This window comes from Lampris incognitus, chromosome 13 (genome assembly GCF_029633865.1).
Source record: "Lampris incognitus isolate fLamInc1 chromosome 13, fLamInc1.hap2, whole genome shotgun sequence".
Lineage (NCBI taxonomy): Eukaryota > Metazoa > Chordata > Actinopteri > Lampriformes > Lampridae > Lampris > Lampris incognitus.
Window position 1 is genome coordinate 32,304,923 of NC_079223.1, and position 16,424 is coordinate 32,321,346.

At 41.4% G+C, this 16,424-nt stretch overlaps 1 protein-coding gene across 1 annotated transcript in view; it reads left to right on the forward strand.

Annotated features, from left to right (window-relative positions):
* LOC130122610 (1-phosphatidylinositol 4,5-bisphosphate phosphodiesterase beta-1) overlaps nucleotides 1-16,424 on the forward strand; it is a 47,302-nt gene extending 30,878 nt beyond the window's left edge. Inside the window, exons 16-32 of the mRNA XM_056291546.1 lie at nucleotides 151-247; nucleotides 1,242-1,326; nucleotides 2,970-3,094; nucleotides 4,112-4,266; nucleotides 5,250-5,417; nucleotides 5,657-5,756; nucleotides 6,249-6,353; nucleotides 6,957-7,069; nucleotides 7,486-7,639; nucleotides 8,004-8,057; nucleotides 9,157-9,334; nucleotides 9,938-10,076; nucleotides 12,324-12,400; nucleotides 13,170-13,259; nucleotides 13,384-13,441; nucleotides 13,974-14,060; nucleotides 16,272-16,424. Of these exons, the coding sequence (XP_056147521.1) occupies nucleotides 151-247; nucleotides 1,242-1,326; nucleotides 2,970-3,094; nucleotides 4,112-4,266; nucleotides 5,250-5,417; nucleotides 5,657-5,756; nucleotides 6,249-6,353; nucleotides 6,957-7,069; nucleotides 7,486-7,639; nucleotides 8,004-8,057; nucleotides 9,157-9,334; nucleotides 9,938-10,076; nucleotides 12,324-12,400; nucleotides 13,170-13,259; nucleotides 13,384-13,441; nucleotides 13,974-14,060; nucleotides 16,272-16,424 (1,938 nt within the window). The remainder of the gene's footprint in view (nucleotides 1-150; nucleotides 248-1,241; nucleotides 1,327-2,969; nucleotides 3,095-4,111; nucleotides 4,267-5,249; nucleotides 5,418-5,656; nucleotides 5,757-6,248; nucleotides 6,354-6,956; nucleotides 7,070-7,485; nucleotides 7,640-8,003; nucleotides 8,058-9,156; nucleotides 9,335-9,937; nucleotides 10,077-12,323; nucleotides 12,401-13,169; nucleotides 13,260-13,383; nucleotides 13,442-13,973; nucleotides 14,061-16,271) is intronic.

Here is a 16,424-nt window from a genome sequence, read left to right on the forward strand (position 1 = left end):
TTTTGCTGCTGTTGCTGTCGCTGGTTACTGTTGTTTGATGAATCATTTAGTGGATTGGGAGCCTGGAAAAAAATGCTGTGGATGGCAATGATGTTACTGTCACCATTTCAGTTGTTTAGTGTTGTCTGCTTTTGTTGATGTTGACCACAGGGCTCAGCGGAGCGGGAGGCGATAGCAACAGAGGAAATGTCCACCCTGGTAAACTATGTCCAGCCAACCAAGTTCAACTCCTTCGAAGCATCCAAAAGTACGTCAACACAAATTAAAGGCACAATGAGTAGGATTTGTTGATTGCGGTTTGTAAACGCAGCGTTCAAAGTTGGCCCCTCCCCCCGGCGCAACGTCACCTGAAGGACACGCCCCCTGACCGCAGTTGTCAGAGCACATCCCAGTGTACAGGCCAGCTCCATGTCACACTTCATCCCATCCTCTCCTTCAGTCCTCGCCAGCGGGTGAAAGCCAACCCCAGATTCACTCTTGTTTTGGAACGAGCTTTGTCCACTTGGCGTTTTGCCTCATGATATTTGCATGTTTTCGGCGCTGTGTCCACCATTGTCATAGCTCTCCTTTTGTATGTGTGCTTGTGCTCTTGATCTGGCACCTGGTTGCTACGTGTTTATAGAGTCCCCTGCCCACTGCCCAGAGGTTAATTCCCAGAAATATCCCGTACACCGCAAAATAAGAAAATACAGGCAGAGGACAGGGTCTGTGCAGATACAAACACCGCCACACACATCTAGTGGGTCATAAGTGATGACTGAGAGGAATTGTTTTTGTATGAGAGTCTATATATACATTGATTCTTAGAAAATTCCTACTCGCTCTGCCTTTAAGTAAACAACACTTTGACATAAAGGGAGCATGTAAAGTGTCATGTTGTCTGACAATGTACTGTAGCCTTACAATCAGCAAACATAGTAACGTTGTAACTAAGATATTGACTGACAGAGGACATTTTCATGCATACGTTTGGCTGCAGTTCTTCGTTTAATGTGGACATTTAGCCTTCTGTAACCAGGGTTCGAGCAATGTAGTAAAACAAAAACAAAACAATATTACTGAAATACTGAATTAACTAATAGAATTATGAACTTCCTTTCTTTTCTTTTTTCTTTCTTTCTTTTCTTTCTTTCTTTCTGCGCATGTGATACCTATATGCATAGTGTGTGTGTGTGCATGCGCGTATACATAACACCTGTTCAAGGTTTTTTTGTTGTGTGTGTGTGTGTGTTTGTGCATAGAGGCAGGTCGATGCTACCACATGTCATCATTTGTGGAGACCAAAGCTCTGGAGCACCTCACCAAATCACCGGTGGAGTTTGTGGAGTATCCTTGACAACCGTTGCCACAGTAACTACACTACTGCGACCAGCGCCTCTGCAACAGTGTGTGCATATTTCCTGTCCACTGTCTTTGCAGTTCTTTCCTTTGCAAGAGAAGTCTCGGTAAGCAAACACAATCTTTCTCACGAGGCTTTGAGTTGTTAAGCTTACAATGCACTCACACCTGAGGGCTGTATGTAAAACCACATCCTGAAGCGGCTCCTGTGGGGCACTTGGCTTGTTCAAGGTCGCGTCAAAAGCCTCGGGAGAAGAGCATTGCCTTTCACTTTCTGTGTCTAGCCTCTCTTAGGGAGGTAGAGGGATCAACGAAAAGGGCTGTAATTACAAACAGATTTACCATATGGACCAACTTACATCCCTAGTATTGTAACCTTAGTTACTGTACACATTATAGCTATTATTGTATTTATACATTTATATGTGTAGTATTTAAATTGTTACATCATGTCTTTAAAAGTACTTAAAGCTGAAATCTGTGATTTCCCCAATCTGTCCATCATACTGACAGCAAGAAATACAAACAAGGTGTAGCAGCCACTGTTGCTTGTAAACACTTCCCACTCTCGTAAAAACGGCGTCCTCTGACGAAAGCTAACACAGGCAATCGAATGTATTACAAACTACTACATCAAACTATATGGGAACAGTGTTCTGCTGTAATATTACTTACTCATATCGCCACAGTGTCGTCATGTTTCAGTCCTTTTTCCATGTTGGATCAGAAATGGGTTTGCCGCTGCACCAGATGTTCATCTTTCCTGTTCAAAACTTTCAGCAGCGGTTTATGTAGCAAGTCTCCAACTGTGGCAAAGAAGCCAGTTAGTGTTACCTTACCTGACTCCATGGTCCAGATGAATTAAATAACTGTGAATCAATGGAGAAAAATACCGTATTTCAGCTTGGCCAACTGCATTAGGACTACTCAAATGGCTTTGACTCAGCACGGTACATAGAGGTGTTTTTGGTATTAGGAAATTAAATCATATTGTTTTCATAGTGTGTTGTTGTCACTGTCATACTGAAAGCATATTTGTATGACAGTGATCATTTAGTAACTTGATCAAACGAATACACACGGCCACGCGTGCTGATGTTACTTGCTGGTATAAAATCACAACTTTAAGCAGTACGTAAGGTCAACGACCTCCCCTGGTGGTGAAAGGGAGCTAATGCAACTAATTAGTTGTATTGAATGAGTTGATGGTTACAGGAAAATGTATTGGAGCTTCGTCTCATTTACAAAGGTGGCTAGTTGTCAAGAAAATAGAAAATAGAAAGTAATCAAAATAAAGACACAGTGATGAAAATAGTTAGATACTAGTAATGCAAATTTTCTCTTATTACCAAGTCTGTCCCTAAATAATAAAATCAAGCAAAAAAACAGACAAAGAAATAAAACATGCAAACACTAAAAACAAGTACAATTTACCACGAGCAAGCCATGTACAATTAATATGAGTGCATCATATGGAACCGGATACTCTAGTTTCACCTCTTTTTGAAACTTATTCCAAGTATGTGGAGCTTGGACACTAAAGGCTGTCTTTCCAAAGTCTGTATTAGTTTTTTGGGAGTTTCAAAGAGCCACGACACTGTGATAAGTCTGTTCCTTAAGCTTATAAACAGATACAATAAGTCCCAGTTGAGTCGCATCTACCCCAAAGGAACCAGAGTTGACTCGTCTAACTTCATGCCTCAGCTGTTTTGGAATGCCGGCTGTCAGTTGGTGGCTCTCAACTACCAAACCATAGGTAAGACTTTCACCCTCAATCCTTTATTTACTACCATCAAACTCTAAATCCATCACCGGACCACATTCAAAACTGAATCCTAACTTCTGACCCCTGACTTTTCAATCTGTAACAACAGACCCGCCTGTAGAGTTTGCTTCTTATCAAGAGACTTGGGAGGAAATTACCAACTGGTTGAAAACACACACGAAGGCAAATAAGGTGTTATTGTGGTGAATGGCTGTAGTTAGAGAGAGAGAAAAGATATGAACCGTATAGGTTTGAGATGCATGAGCTGGAGATGTCAACCAGAGGTGGGAGGAAAAATCGATTCGGTGAAAAAAACTGAGACGCTAAGCCGAGACAGTTTTAATATTGCAGCATTTTGGCTGGATTCCACTGTTGAAGAATTATGAACAGGTGCTGTGAAGAGGCTTGATGCAAGGATTTCTACATCTCTGAATGTTTGAATATAAATTAGTTGAATGTTTGCTCAGAGAAGTGTACTCATGATTTAAACTTTAGTAAAACCCAGTGTTATGTTGTACATTTTCTTGGGATTATTGCAGTTTTCACATTTTACTGTAGATAAGAGGGAATAAGCCTTAAAAATAGAATCACAAATATCACAATAATTATAATATTGTGATATTTGAAAAATTGCGAGATGTATCGAATCAGCACTAATAATGCCATACTGTAACATCAAATTAGGAGATACCTTTCGATTACCAACCTGACATAATACTGCTGTGGGCAAAAATAGGATATCCATAGGTTCATATGGTACAAGCTTATCATCCATAAACATGTCTTACACAGGGTTGTTGCCGTATGTTTTATGTTAGCGTTAACTTATCGTTGAGTCAGAGATCCTTTAAGACAGTTACAGCCTAACCTGAGATGTGTCAGCTGCAAAATAATGAATGGTTGGAAAAATATTGGCTAATTGTTTTAAGAATCACAGAGACATGCTAAAGGTCAATGACTAATCATGAGGACATATAATTTAGAAGCCCCTTCCGCCTTGTGTTTCAGACCTTTCCATGCAGCTGAACCTCTTCATGTATGAGTACAATGGCCGCAGTGGCTACAGACTGAAGCCCGAGTTCATGAGACGACCAGATAAACACTTTGACCCCTTCACAGAAAACACAGTGGACGGCATCGTGGCTAACACCCTGTCTGTTAAGGTACATCTGGTGATCCCTAACACTAAAACGGTCGCCGAGTCTTCTTCTGTGTAGTTTTTTTTACAAATGTCTTGATGAGCTTAAATTATCTCTTTTTAGTCACTTCAGATAAAAGTGTTTTCTAAATGAATAAGTGTAAATTTACCTTTCCACAAAAATTATACCCATATCACTTATTAAATATCTACCTAATGATGCATACTATTTTGCTTTGCAGATTTTCTGAGTTATAGGGGAACAACCACAACACTAGATATACAGAGCATGGAAGGCAATGTACAACCCAGAAACACACACACACACACACACACACACACACACACACACACACACACACACACACACACACACACACACACACACACACACACACACACACAAATGGGGCAGGGGCAGCGTTTGGTGGGGGTAGAAGGGGTAAAAATCAGAGTGCTGATATCTTCCCCTATTTCTGCTTCAACTGCCCACACACCACTGCTACAATACAATACTTATACTGATTTTACGACACAAAAATTAATACCAGGACGCGTAATCAGGGCAGGCTAGGCTAACTGCTAGTCCATGCAGACTGGCGGTTCTGACAGTCATCCTGGATGGTGTTTGTTCCCTTGGAAGTGATTTTTTTTTTTAGTTTGGATATATGTGTTAGTTTGAATATATGTGTTCTTGTAGTTCTTGAATGTGTTTTTGTCTGTATGTTGCACTGCTGTGGGTTGGGCAAGACAGCATTTCGTTTCACTTCATATGCGCAAGTACATGGGGTGAAATTACAAATAAAATGTTCCTGATTCCTGATTCCTAATTCCTGACCATGCACTCCACAGGAAGAATAGATCATTAAAAAGAGATGTCTTACAAATACTTCTAATGCTACAGTATTCATTATGTCTACCCAATACCCAGCAATACGGCACTACTAGATATACAGTCACTAACCTCTTGTGTGTGTGTTTGGGTGTGTGTGTGTGTGTGTGTCCCAGGTGATTTCAGGCCAGTTCCTGAGCGATCGGAGGGTGGGTGTGTATGTGGAAGTGGAGATGTTTGGACTTCCTGTGGACACCAGGAGAAAAGCCCTGAAGACCAAGACCTCCCAGAACAACAACGCAATCAACCCAGTTTGGGACGAGGAACCTATCATCTTCAAAAAGGTTGAGAAACAAAGGGGGCACTGCAGCATGAAATGAGTTATAGCAAGAAAGAAAGAAAAAAAGAAAGCATGCATAGAAAGAAAGCATATGTAGGGGGAAATCTCAAAGAATGACTGACATAAGTAGATACGCACATAATGTATACCATAATTTATGTAGCATTATCTACCAGCTAAACAAAGATGATTAAATATGTGGGTGTCAACATTGATGTGGGTTTGATGTCAACTCTTTGGTAGGTGATTCTGCCAACTCTGGCCTCTCTGAGAATCGCTGCTTTTGAGGAAGGAGGGAAGTTCATTGGCCATCGTATTATTCCAGTTTCTGCCATAAGGCCAGGTAGCTGACTTCTTCACTTAACTCATTTTGCTCTCAGAAACTCCAATCACAGCATAATTTCTCTAACACTAAAGTTTAAATCTGCATGGAGTTATCTTTTAATAGTCCATAAATAAGTGTGCGTCCCTTCGGAGCCTCCCCCTAAATTACAGTATTTTAATAAAGGATATTAGAAACCAGTTGAGGGACCGGTAGATTCATGACCTGGGGCTGACCTGAACTCCTGCATTCTTGTTTAGGGCACCAGATATGGTGGGAGGTTGCTTTTGGAAACACATTATTTACTGTGGAGCCATGTTGTACACCTAATTTAATAAAATAGTTGTGCTGGGAAGTGCTCACTTGATAAGCCCAAAGATCTTAACCACTTTCTGACAGAGCATTTCCTTCCTTTTAGATAAAAGCAGGGTTTTAATGCAGCTTGCTCTTAAATAATATGAGGGATAGTACACCTACTTGAGATGCAATGTGTCTGCAATTACTTTTTTCCAGGTTATCGTTATATTGGCCTAAGAAATGAGAAAAACCAGCCTCTGATTCTGCCGGCTGTGTTTGTATACATAGAAGTAAAAGACTATGTCCCAGATACCTTTGCAGGTATGTGTCATGCATACATACACACACACACACACACACACACACACACACACACACACACACACACACACACACATGCACTGGCATGGAAGTGTACACACACAAATGCACACACTTTCTCAAATTATGTACAGAACCACAAGCAATTAAAGGTGTTTGTACTGATGTGTAATCAAAATGATAAAAAGGCAAACACGTGAACATAATGGTTCACGTGTTTGCCTTATAGCGCTCTGTCCATTAACTCATCTGGCTTTAACAAGTCTAAAAACAGCTGTAGAAAATATTAAGTAAACCAATAAACATGGTTAAATTATTGTGCTGCTGTGGTTAACTGTACTGTGTAGTTTTACATACTGTGATATCTTGATGCATGCTCATTAATCTGGGTAAGAAAATCAAAGAAAGTTGAATCAGTTCATCTGGGTACAACGTTTATTGACAGATACGTTTCATCACTCAACTAAGTTAAGTGATGAAATGTATCTGTCAATAAACGCATCCAGATGAAGTGATTCAACCTTCTTTGATATACTGTGATACTGTAAAAACGGTGTTTCTTGTGTCTGTAATGCTATGACATCAATTTTGCTTACTTTCTAGATGTGATTGAGGCTCTGTCCAACCCTATTCGATATGTGAACCTGCTGGAACAGAGGTCCAAACAACTGGCAGCTCTGACTCTGGAGGATGAGGAGGAGGACACGCAAACGGAGGTTATTCAAACTTATGAGATGTAATAAAAATTTCTCCATTTTCTTTTCAGTGTTAGTTTTGATCAGCAGATTTGGGCACAGCCTATAATTTGGTATGGTTTTGCTGTCTGACTCTAAAATTTGTTGTGCTTATCCAGACCTCTTATTTGACACATTCACACTTTACCCCATTAACGTCCATCAAAAAAAGAAATGTCACTTTGAATGTTGGATTTTTGATGGTACTCTCACAACATAAAATGGATGTATACAGTCCACATCTTTCAGACCAGTCAGTAAAACTTGATTTGAGTTTCAAAACTTAATCAGGGTTTGTTCCCACGGACACCAATGACATTAACGACATTGTAGTTAGCTAAAGGAGCAGGTAAAATAGTTTATGATGCAAAGATTTTTTTTTTCATTTTATTGTTTAGGAAGAAGCTGACAGCTCTGTAGAACATAAGCATGACCTGAAGGCAGTTCCTGTAGAAAATGGCCTCAGCCCCACCCCTGGACCCACAGGCCCCACCCCCATCGCCACGACACCCAACAAAGCCACTGCATCCAATCAACAAACAGCTGGAACAGGTAACTTAGGAAAACATGTATAGATTTCTAAAACCTTGTGTTTGAAAGGTAAAAATTCTAAAATAAGCCAAAAGACAGACAACATACTAAACAAACCGGTCAGACTAAACATACATTTAATCTCTCGCTCTCTCTCTCTCTCTGTCTCTCTCTCTCTCTCTCTCTCTCTCTCTCTCTCTCTCTCTCTCTCTCTCTCTCTCTCTGTCTGTCTGTCTGTCTATCTATCTATCTATCTATCTATCTATCTATCTATCTATCTATCTATCTATCTATCTATCTATCTATCTATCTATCTATCTATCTTTGTTTCAATGTCTTCGCACCTCTGCTTTACTAACTTAATCTACTTATTCATTTGTTTCAGACACAGCCAAACCAGCAGCCAGGAGCGAAGACATCGTGCTGAGTGTGCTGATAGGTTTGCTTCTGTCTTTCAACCATCATCATTTGCCCATAAAAGATCCACAGCTTTCGGTTATTGCAGAGTAGTCAACCCCCATCAAATGGTGTACTGTACACAATAACCACAAAAGACTTGTAATGCTGTGTCCCTAAAATATAAGGGGATAAAAACAACAAAATAAGAACCATTTTGTAAATAACAGAATCCATCATAAGTAGTGAGAATATTTATTCCTTTTTTTTTCTTTTTCTTTTTTTTTGCTGTGATGGAGTAAGCAGAGGTAACTGTTTCTAATGTCACATTTACACTACTAAGACTTGTGGCCTATGGCTTTTAAAAGGTTCTCTGAAGCCTTAATAGCAGCCTGTCAAACTGAACACCTATAAAATTTCCTTTAATTTACTTTGGTGCAGTGTTGACTACTGGGCTGGTAAAAAGAAGAAAGTATGGAGAGTTTTACGGAGCAAAATCAAATAAAATTGAATATATTAGTCATATTATTTAAACCAGGTCTGTTATTAAAGGAGTATTTCACACAAAACCGTCACCTTTTTTTTCTTCTTTTTTTTTTTACACAAAGTGAGAATAGCTGCATGGACAGCATGCAAAGGCAATAAAATCATGACAGCCATTACACTAAAGGACAACATAAATAAGAAGTAATACAACCCCAGTTCGGGGGTGGGGTGGGTGTGGGTCATTATTCTCTTGTGGACTGTCCATAACTTAAGAAAATCCTGAGCATAACTATATCCATAAATGCAGTTAGTTTACATTTAAGTCTCATTGCCAGTCTAGATTGCACATACTGTCAAATTGTCTTGGACAGATGCTCGACATGAACTCTTGAGGACATGAGCACATTGTTTAAAAGTAGAAAAAGCTAACAGTATCTAATAATAACTATGGAGAGGTATCTAGGGTACCTAAAAATATCAATTTCTATGAACCTCTAATTAAAAAAGAGACTTGAGAAGCCATGTAACTCCCTTAAGCAGGCTAAGTTTTACAACAACGGACATAAACGACGGCTCAATAAGATGCTTGGGATTTATAATTACTTATTTAGATCTGTTCAACTATGTTATGTATAACTTAGTGCCCTGTGATGCAGACGTGCCAGCATGCACCATAGAGACCTTACAGCAGTCCAAGATTTACCAGAAGGAGCAGCGACGTCAATTTAAGGAGTCGAAGGAGTTGGTGAGGAGACACCAGAAGAAAACGTCCGAACTCCTCAGAGAATTCAGCAACAGACAAAAGAAGGTGTCAAGACAACACAGCAAGAACAGGTTTGCACAATAGAGAGCATGAGTTCATGCATGCGTGTGTATGTCTGTGTGTGTGTATGTGTGTGTTCGTATCTAATAAAGAAACCATTGTCAACTGAGCTTTTTGTGTTGCTTTTTTGCATTGTCACTGTTATTTACGTTTATATTTCTTTAGCTGTGTGTGTATTTGGACTTTGCATCATGTATGACTTGGTATTTCAGTTGTGTTTATGTATTCATGCCTTTGTGTGACATTGTATGGTTTAAGTTTATTTTAGATAGTAGTGAGCATGTTTTTTGTTTTACTTAAAGCATGTCTGAGATTTTGCCAGAGCAGTGTGAACTTTTTGCTTTGTATTTATAGTTTTAAGATATAAGTGTGAGGACCTGTGAAAAAAATTAAACAATATATCCATTTGGAAGGTCTGTCACAAAGGTTTCAGAAAATACTTTTAAGGCCAACTTCTATAACCCTCAAACATCATCCTTTTCTTTCCTTTTTTCTCTTTATCTGCTGTTGCGTGCACATGATTGTGTGCCTGTGCATGAACGTGTGTGTGTGTGTGTGTGTGTGTGTGTGTGTGTGTGTGTGTGTGTGTGTGTGTGTGTGTGTGTGTGTGTTAGGAGTGCTAGTGCAGGTTCAGAGAGTGAGCAAGATGAACGCCTTCACCAGTTAAGGGAGGAGCAGCAGCAACAGCTACTGGCTTTGAGACAGGAACAATACTACAGTCAGAAATACCTGCAGAGAGAACATATAAAGATGGTGAGTCTGTTCCAGTTACCATCACCACTAGATCCTGCCCTCGGCCCTTAAGAACAACAACAACATGTACTACTGATTCTCAGAGAAAAACAGTGCTGTGTTTGAGTCACTTCAAAATATTTCAGTCTTTGCTTTTTGATGACGGACTGAAAAGCATGCTGTCTTTTATGGGAATTCTCTTTTTATTAGGCAATTTTCATTTAGATGAATAAGTGAACTAAATAAATGTAATTCAGACATCCAAAGGAGTTGAATCAAGTGCAACTGGACTTGGTATATATCCGTGATATATACTGGATATATACCAAGATATGTACCAAGATATATATCGGATATATCGGATATATACCAAGTCCAGTTGCACTTGATTCAACTCCTTTGGATAACCATGACCTGGATGAATGAGAATCTTCACAGACATGTAATTCAGACACTGACTACAGAATATCACAGAATTGGTGATATAGAGACACGACTCAGAGGTGTCAAAGAAGGTTGAATCAGTTCATCTGGACACAACGTTTATTGACAGATATGTTCCATCACTCATCTAAGTGACATCTTCATTCTAAACTGACTGCAGGTGTCCCCACCCTTATAAACAATACAGCTGTATAACGACCAAAACCAACGACCAGTTTAATATGAAAATATGGGCATGACCATTAACTAGAGTTAATGGATTGGATAATAATTGCAATCACAGCATTGTAAGATGGCAACAGACCCACCCCCCCGGTTCAGGGATGGTCATTCCCTCTTCCCTGTTCAAGTCTCTGAAAGAGTGGCTACTGACCTGTAGATATAGTATGTAGACACTGTGGAGTCCTGGCCTGATGTGTTAGCTCTCCTGTGTCGTGTCATCTTCTTGGCCAGCATCTGTTTGGTTTCCCCAATGTACAAGACACTGCAATCCTCCTGGCACTTAACAGTGTACGCTATATACTGCCCTGTTTGTGCCAGGGGACCCAATGTTTGAGGTGGACGAACTTCTGGCACAGCATGTTTTGGGGTGTGAAATCAACTGGGATGAGGTGTTTTGAAAATACGCGTCTCAGCTTATCCAACACTCCCACCACATACAGAATCACCACTTGTTTACGCTTAGACAGCTGTTGTCTCTCTACTCTCTTCGATCGGCTGGTGCACTGTTTGGGTGTCTTCCTGGCTTTGAAAAATGCCCAATTAGGATAACCACACTTAACCAGGGCCTGTTTAATGTGGGATTTCTCACCTTCCCCTGTACCATGTTTCACTGATCGCATTAACTCTGTGGACAGCCACATCAAGTTCACCAGGGAGGATGTGAAAAATGACAGGTTAGCCTTCTCAGACTGTGAAATTGCAATTGGTGATGGGGGCTATTTGATTGTTGATGTTTACTGCAAGCCTACACACACTGATCAGTACTTAAGGTTTGACTCTCATCATCCACTGGAGCACAAACTAGGAGTCATCAGTACACTGTACCACCGAGCGGACAATGTCCCCAGCGACACAGCGGCCGGGGAAGTGGAGAAATCCTACATTAAACAGGCCCTGGTTCAGTGTGGTTATCCTAACTGGGCATTTGCCAAACAACAACAACCATGCCTGAACTGAGGGAGGGGGCTAAGAGTACGTCTGTCGCCATCTTACAATGCTGTGATAGCAATTATTCTCCAATCCTCTGTGAATAGTGCACATGGCCATTGAAACTAGTTAATGAGCACACCCATATTTCATCATGAAACTGGTTATTCATTTCGTTATACATCTGTCGCCATCTTACAATGCTGTGATTACAACAATCCCTACTCCTTTGTGAATAGTACACATGACCAATGGTCACACCCGTATTTGCATATGAAACTGGTCATTGGTTTCGGTCGTTAGGCACTGTATTGTACCGTATTGTTTATAAGGGGTGGGGAAACCTGCAGTCAGTTTAAATTGTGTCCAGATGAACTGATTCAGCCTTCTTTGATTTTCTTACCTGGATTATTGAGCATGCATCAAGACTCAGAGCTGGCATCAATACGGTAACAAATCTCACGATACAGACTGATTTCCCATACAAATTAATTTCCATGACACAATCTGATACATACTTGCACATTGCTGTGCCCTGTGCCTACACCTAATAAGATGCTACAGTCCCCAAACAAAAGCTCTATGACCTCACCCAGCGTTCATTGTCCTAAATTAAGGCTCTCTACCTGTAGGTGGGGATCTTTATCCTAAATCGGTGTTATCTGCTTTTGATAGCTGACAGAGCGACTGAGCAGTCTGGCTGAGGAGAGTCACAATACCCAGATGAAAAAACTCAAAGACATCTGTGACAAGTGAGATGCACGATTTTAATCAGCATTTTTGAAACGGTTTCACATTTTTGTAGTTTGTCAATCTCTCTCTCTCCCAAATTTCCAGGGATCTGACATCTGACATGCTTATCTATCAATACAATAAAAGTAATTGTTAACAGTGTTTCTTACAAACTGTGTCACTGTACTCAGATATCTATGCTCTTGAGCAGGGCAAGTCACATGACCTGTTTTTCTTAAATTTTCCCCATGTGGCATCCAGTCTTCTCTTGTTTGGGCACTTGTGCTAGGATGTCTTGTGTAACATGCAAGTGTATTTAATGCCTTTGTGTGGTCAGTAAAGGTTGTTTCCTGCTATAGAAGTGGCCATTTTGAATTTAAAGGGACAATCCTGAACAGTTGCATGCAAACAAATGTCATTTTTGTTATTTTCTTTTACTAGCATATTTCTGACAATCTGACCTTATGTGAATATCCAAATCGTGGACCTTGCAGTTTATTTATTTCTTTTTTAATGGCTGCTGCCTAGTAGGACGTTCCTGGTGGGAAATGATATGGTGCATAGGGTTTTTGGCTTCATCATTCATAGCAGCCAATGTTGAAGAATAATGCAGGTTGTGGCTTAAAAAAAAGCAAAGCTTTTGCAGCTAACAACAGATATGCCAGACTAAGCCTATATAGATGAACTTTACTAACAGATATTACGACAATAGTTAAAACCCTGGTTTTTGTTCAGAGATGAGGAAGGCATAGTAGATCTGAAACTCTTCTTTACTACTATTACCCCCAGGGAGAAGAAAGAGTTGAAGAAGCAGATGGATCGGAGGAGAACTGAGAAAATAAATCAAGCCAAGACCAAAGAGAAGCATCTGGCCGAAGAGTGAGACACACATACACACACACACACACACGCACACGCACACGCGCGCACACATCAACATACCTCAACCACTATACAACCTCATCTAATCCATCTTAATCTGCTTCATCTGATTTGACTGCAGGGAGAAGATTGAGATCAATAAGTCCTATGTCAATGAAGTCGTGCAGAACATCAAACGGGTGAGTAGGGGACAAAGATTTTGAGGAACACTGTTTTTGTTTAATCTGTGTGGACTAATGTATATTGCAGCTATCGTAAAAAGAATTGCATATCTATAAACAGGTGGAACACAGTACAGGTTCGGTAATTCATGACTTTATGAAACAATACTGAAGAACAAATCACATGGATCATAGAGTTAATCTGAAGCATTTTGACCACAGCATAAGAAGCTGGTTCACCTCAGACCATATCGCCGTCTTTCTGATCTTCATCTTTTCTCTCTGACCCTCCTGCTCTCGGCCTCTTTTTGTCTCCCTCTGTCCTGCTCTGTCTCTCCCTTTATCCCCATCTGTTCTCTTTCTTTGACTGTGTACCTCTTTGTTTCTGCCTCACTCTGTTTCTCTCTCTCGCTCGCTCTCTCTCTCTCTCGCCGTCTCGGTCTATGCCACCCTTGGTCCCTCTGTCTCTTCCATCGTTCTTTTCTTACTGTCTGTTCCTGTCTGTCCTGTCTCTGTCTCTCTATCTGTCCATGTCTGTCTGTTTCTACAGCTAGAGGAGACTCAAGCAAAGCGTCATGACCAGCTGGTGGAGCAGCACAATGAGCTGCTTCAGGAGATACAAGACCAGAAACCAAAGGTAAAACACACACACACAGACATATGCACACACATGCAAACATACAAAGACTTGCACAATGACACATACTTTTTGCAAACATCATCTTTTACATGCATCCACATACTATATGAACACAACCATGTGCTGTAGACCCACACAAAATGAAGCTGAAGCAGAGATGCTAAAGAGACCCCAACTGTGTCTTCCACAACATTTATTTATTGGCCCCTTTTTCTCCCCAATTGTACTTGGCCAATTACCCCACTCTTCCGAGCCATTCTGGTCACTGCTCCACCCCCTCTCCCGATCCGGGGAGGGCTGCAGACTACCACATGCCTCCTCCGATACATGTGGAGTCGCCACCCACTTCTTTTCACCTGACAGTGACGAGTTTCGCCAGGGGGACGTAGCACGTGGGAGGATCATGCTATTCCCCCCAGTTCCCCCTCCCCCCTGAACTGGCGCCCCAACTGACCAGAGGAGGTACTAGTGCAGCGACTAGGACACATACCCACATCCGGTTTCCCACCTGCAGACACGGCCAGTTGTGTCTGTAGGGATGCCCGACCAAGCCAGAGGTAACACGGGGATTCGAACCAGTGAGCCCCATGTTGGTAGGCAACAGAATAGACCGCCACGCCACACGGACACCCCTGCCACAACATTCATAATGATATCAAGAGTAAGAATAAAACGTGATCGGACGCTCTCTGACACTGTAGTATGCTGTCAGACTATGTAGGGAGAAAGAACATGCCCAGAACGGGCAACAACAAATATCCCCCTCCTAAATTTCTTTTTGATCTGAATTTCTGAAATATGTTTTTTTTTTTCAACCTAGCCCACAAACATTATCTTTTCTCTGCCTGTTTTGAAATATCCATATGTAAGTGTTTGGATTGCTTTCATTAGGCGAGTTGCATACCAATTTGTGTGTTTTTTAATGTTTGAATGTGCCTCATTTGTCGAAGTGCACAGCAAGCTGTTTCCTGTGCACTGTGCTCCAGGCAACAATAACACGCGCCCACGCATATTAAAAACTCACTTAGACATACATACGAGTGCCTCTTTTCTGTTTGGTGCTTTCCAAAGCTCCAAATATCTCTCCTCAAATACCGTGACTGGGAAACTGGCTGTTTTCTGCTGCGTATCTGTTGAAGTGTCCTTCACTGAAGGACACATAGGTGTAGTCGCTCCAGAAGGTCCTTCATTGTTTTGCTGATTAAATCACTGAGATCCCACCCAGAACAAATTGTAAGACAAAGTGGGAGTGTTGCTTGGGGAGGTATTGCCAGCTGTCACGTGTGTGTGTGTGTGTGTGTGTGTGTGTCTGTGTGAGAGAGGCGTTTACACGGACATCATTGACATCATTACTGGGAGCAATCAGTTCAAGGCAATATTTTAATGAATTAATTTTCATCTTTTAAGGAAACATAATTTCTCTACTACCTAGAGTCGGCAGTCTGAGGTCTTTGTACTGTGCAGTCAACATCCAGCTCACTGTTTATGTTGACCTTTCACACGCACAGTAACAGAAAGCCCACAGGCAACCTAAATGATACTGTATGTTTGCACACACCATTTAAACAAAAGATTGAGCAACATTCAAGGTGTCTTAATCTTGTCACACATACCCCGGTTTTGACCTTACCCCAATACTGATATAAGCATTTTTATGACCATAAGTCACTTTAATGCCTTTATTAGTATATGATTGTATTATTAGTCTGCATGTAAATGTGTACGTGTCTCTGTCTTTTTTTTGGGGGGTTTCCCCTTTTCTCCCCAATTGTACCTGGCCAATTACCCCAATCTTCCGAGCCATCCCGGTCACTACTCTACCCCCTCTGCCAATCCGAGGAGGGCTGCCAACTACCACATGCCTCCTCCGATATATGTGGAGTCACCAGCCGCTTCTTTTCACCTGACAGCGAGGAGTTTCACTCGGGGGATGTAGCGCATTGGAGGATCACGCTGTTCCCCCAGTTCCCCCTCCCCCCGGAACAGGTGCCCTGACTGACCAGAGGATGCGCTAGTGCAGCAACTAGGATACATACCCACATCCAGCTTCCCACCTGGAAACCCATCCAATGTGTCTGTATGGATGCCCGAGCAAGCCGGAGGTAACACAGGGATTTGAACTGCCGATCCCTGTGTTGGTAGGCAATGTAGTGTCTCTATCTTTTGTCTGTCTGTCTCTCTCATCTACCTGCCTCCCTTTCTCTCCAGCTGCAAGGGACTTTGGAGGCAGAGTTTCAGGAGAAGTTTCAGCGGCTACCAGGAGAGATTCAGGACTTCCTGCAGGACAGGAAGTCGGGGACGAGAAGCCACAGCAAGTCCTGCCCTTCTACCCCACACGACACTCTCTCAGAGGAAGACTGA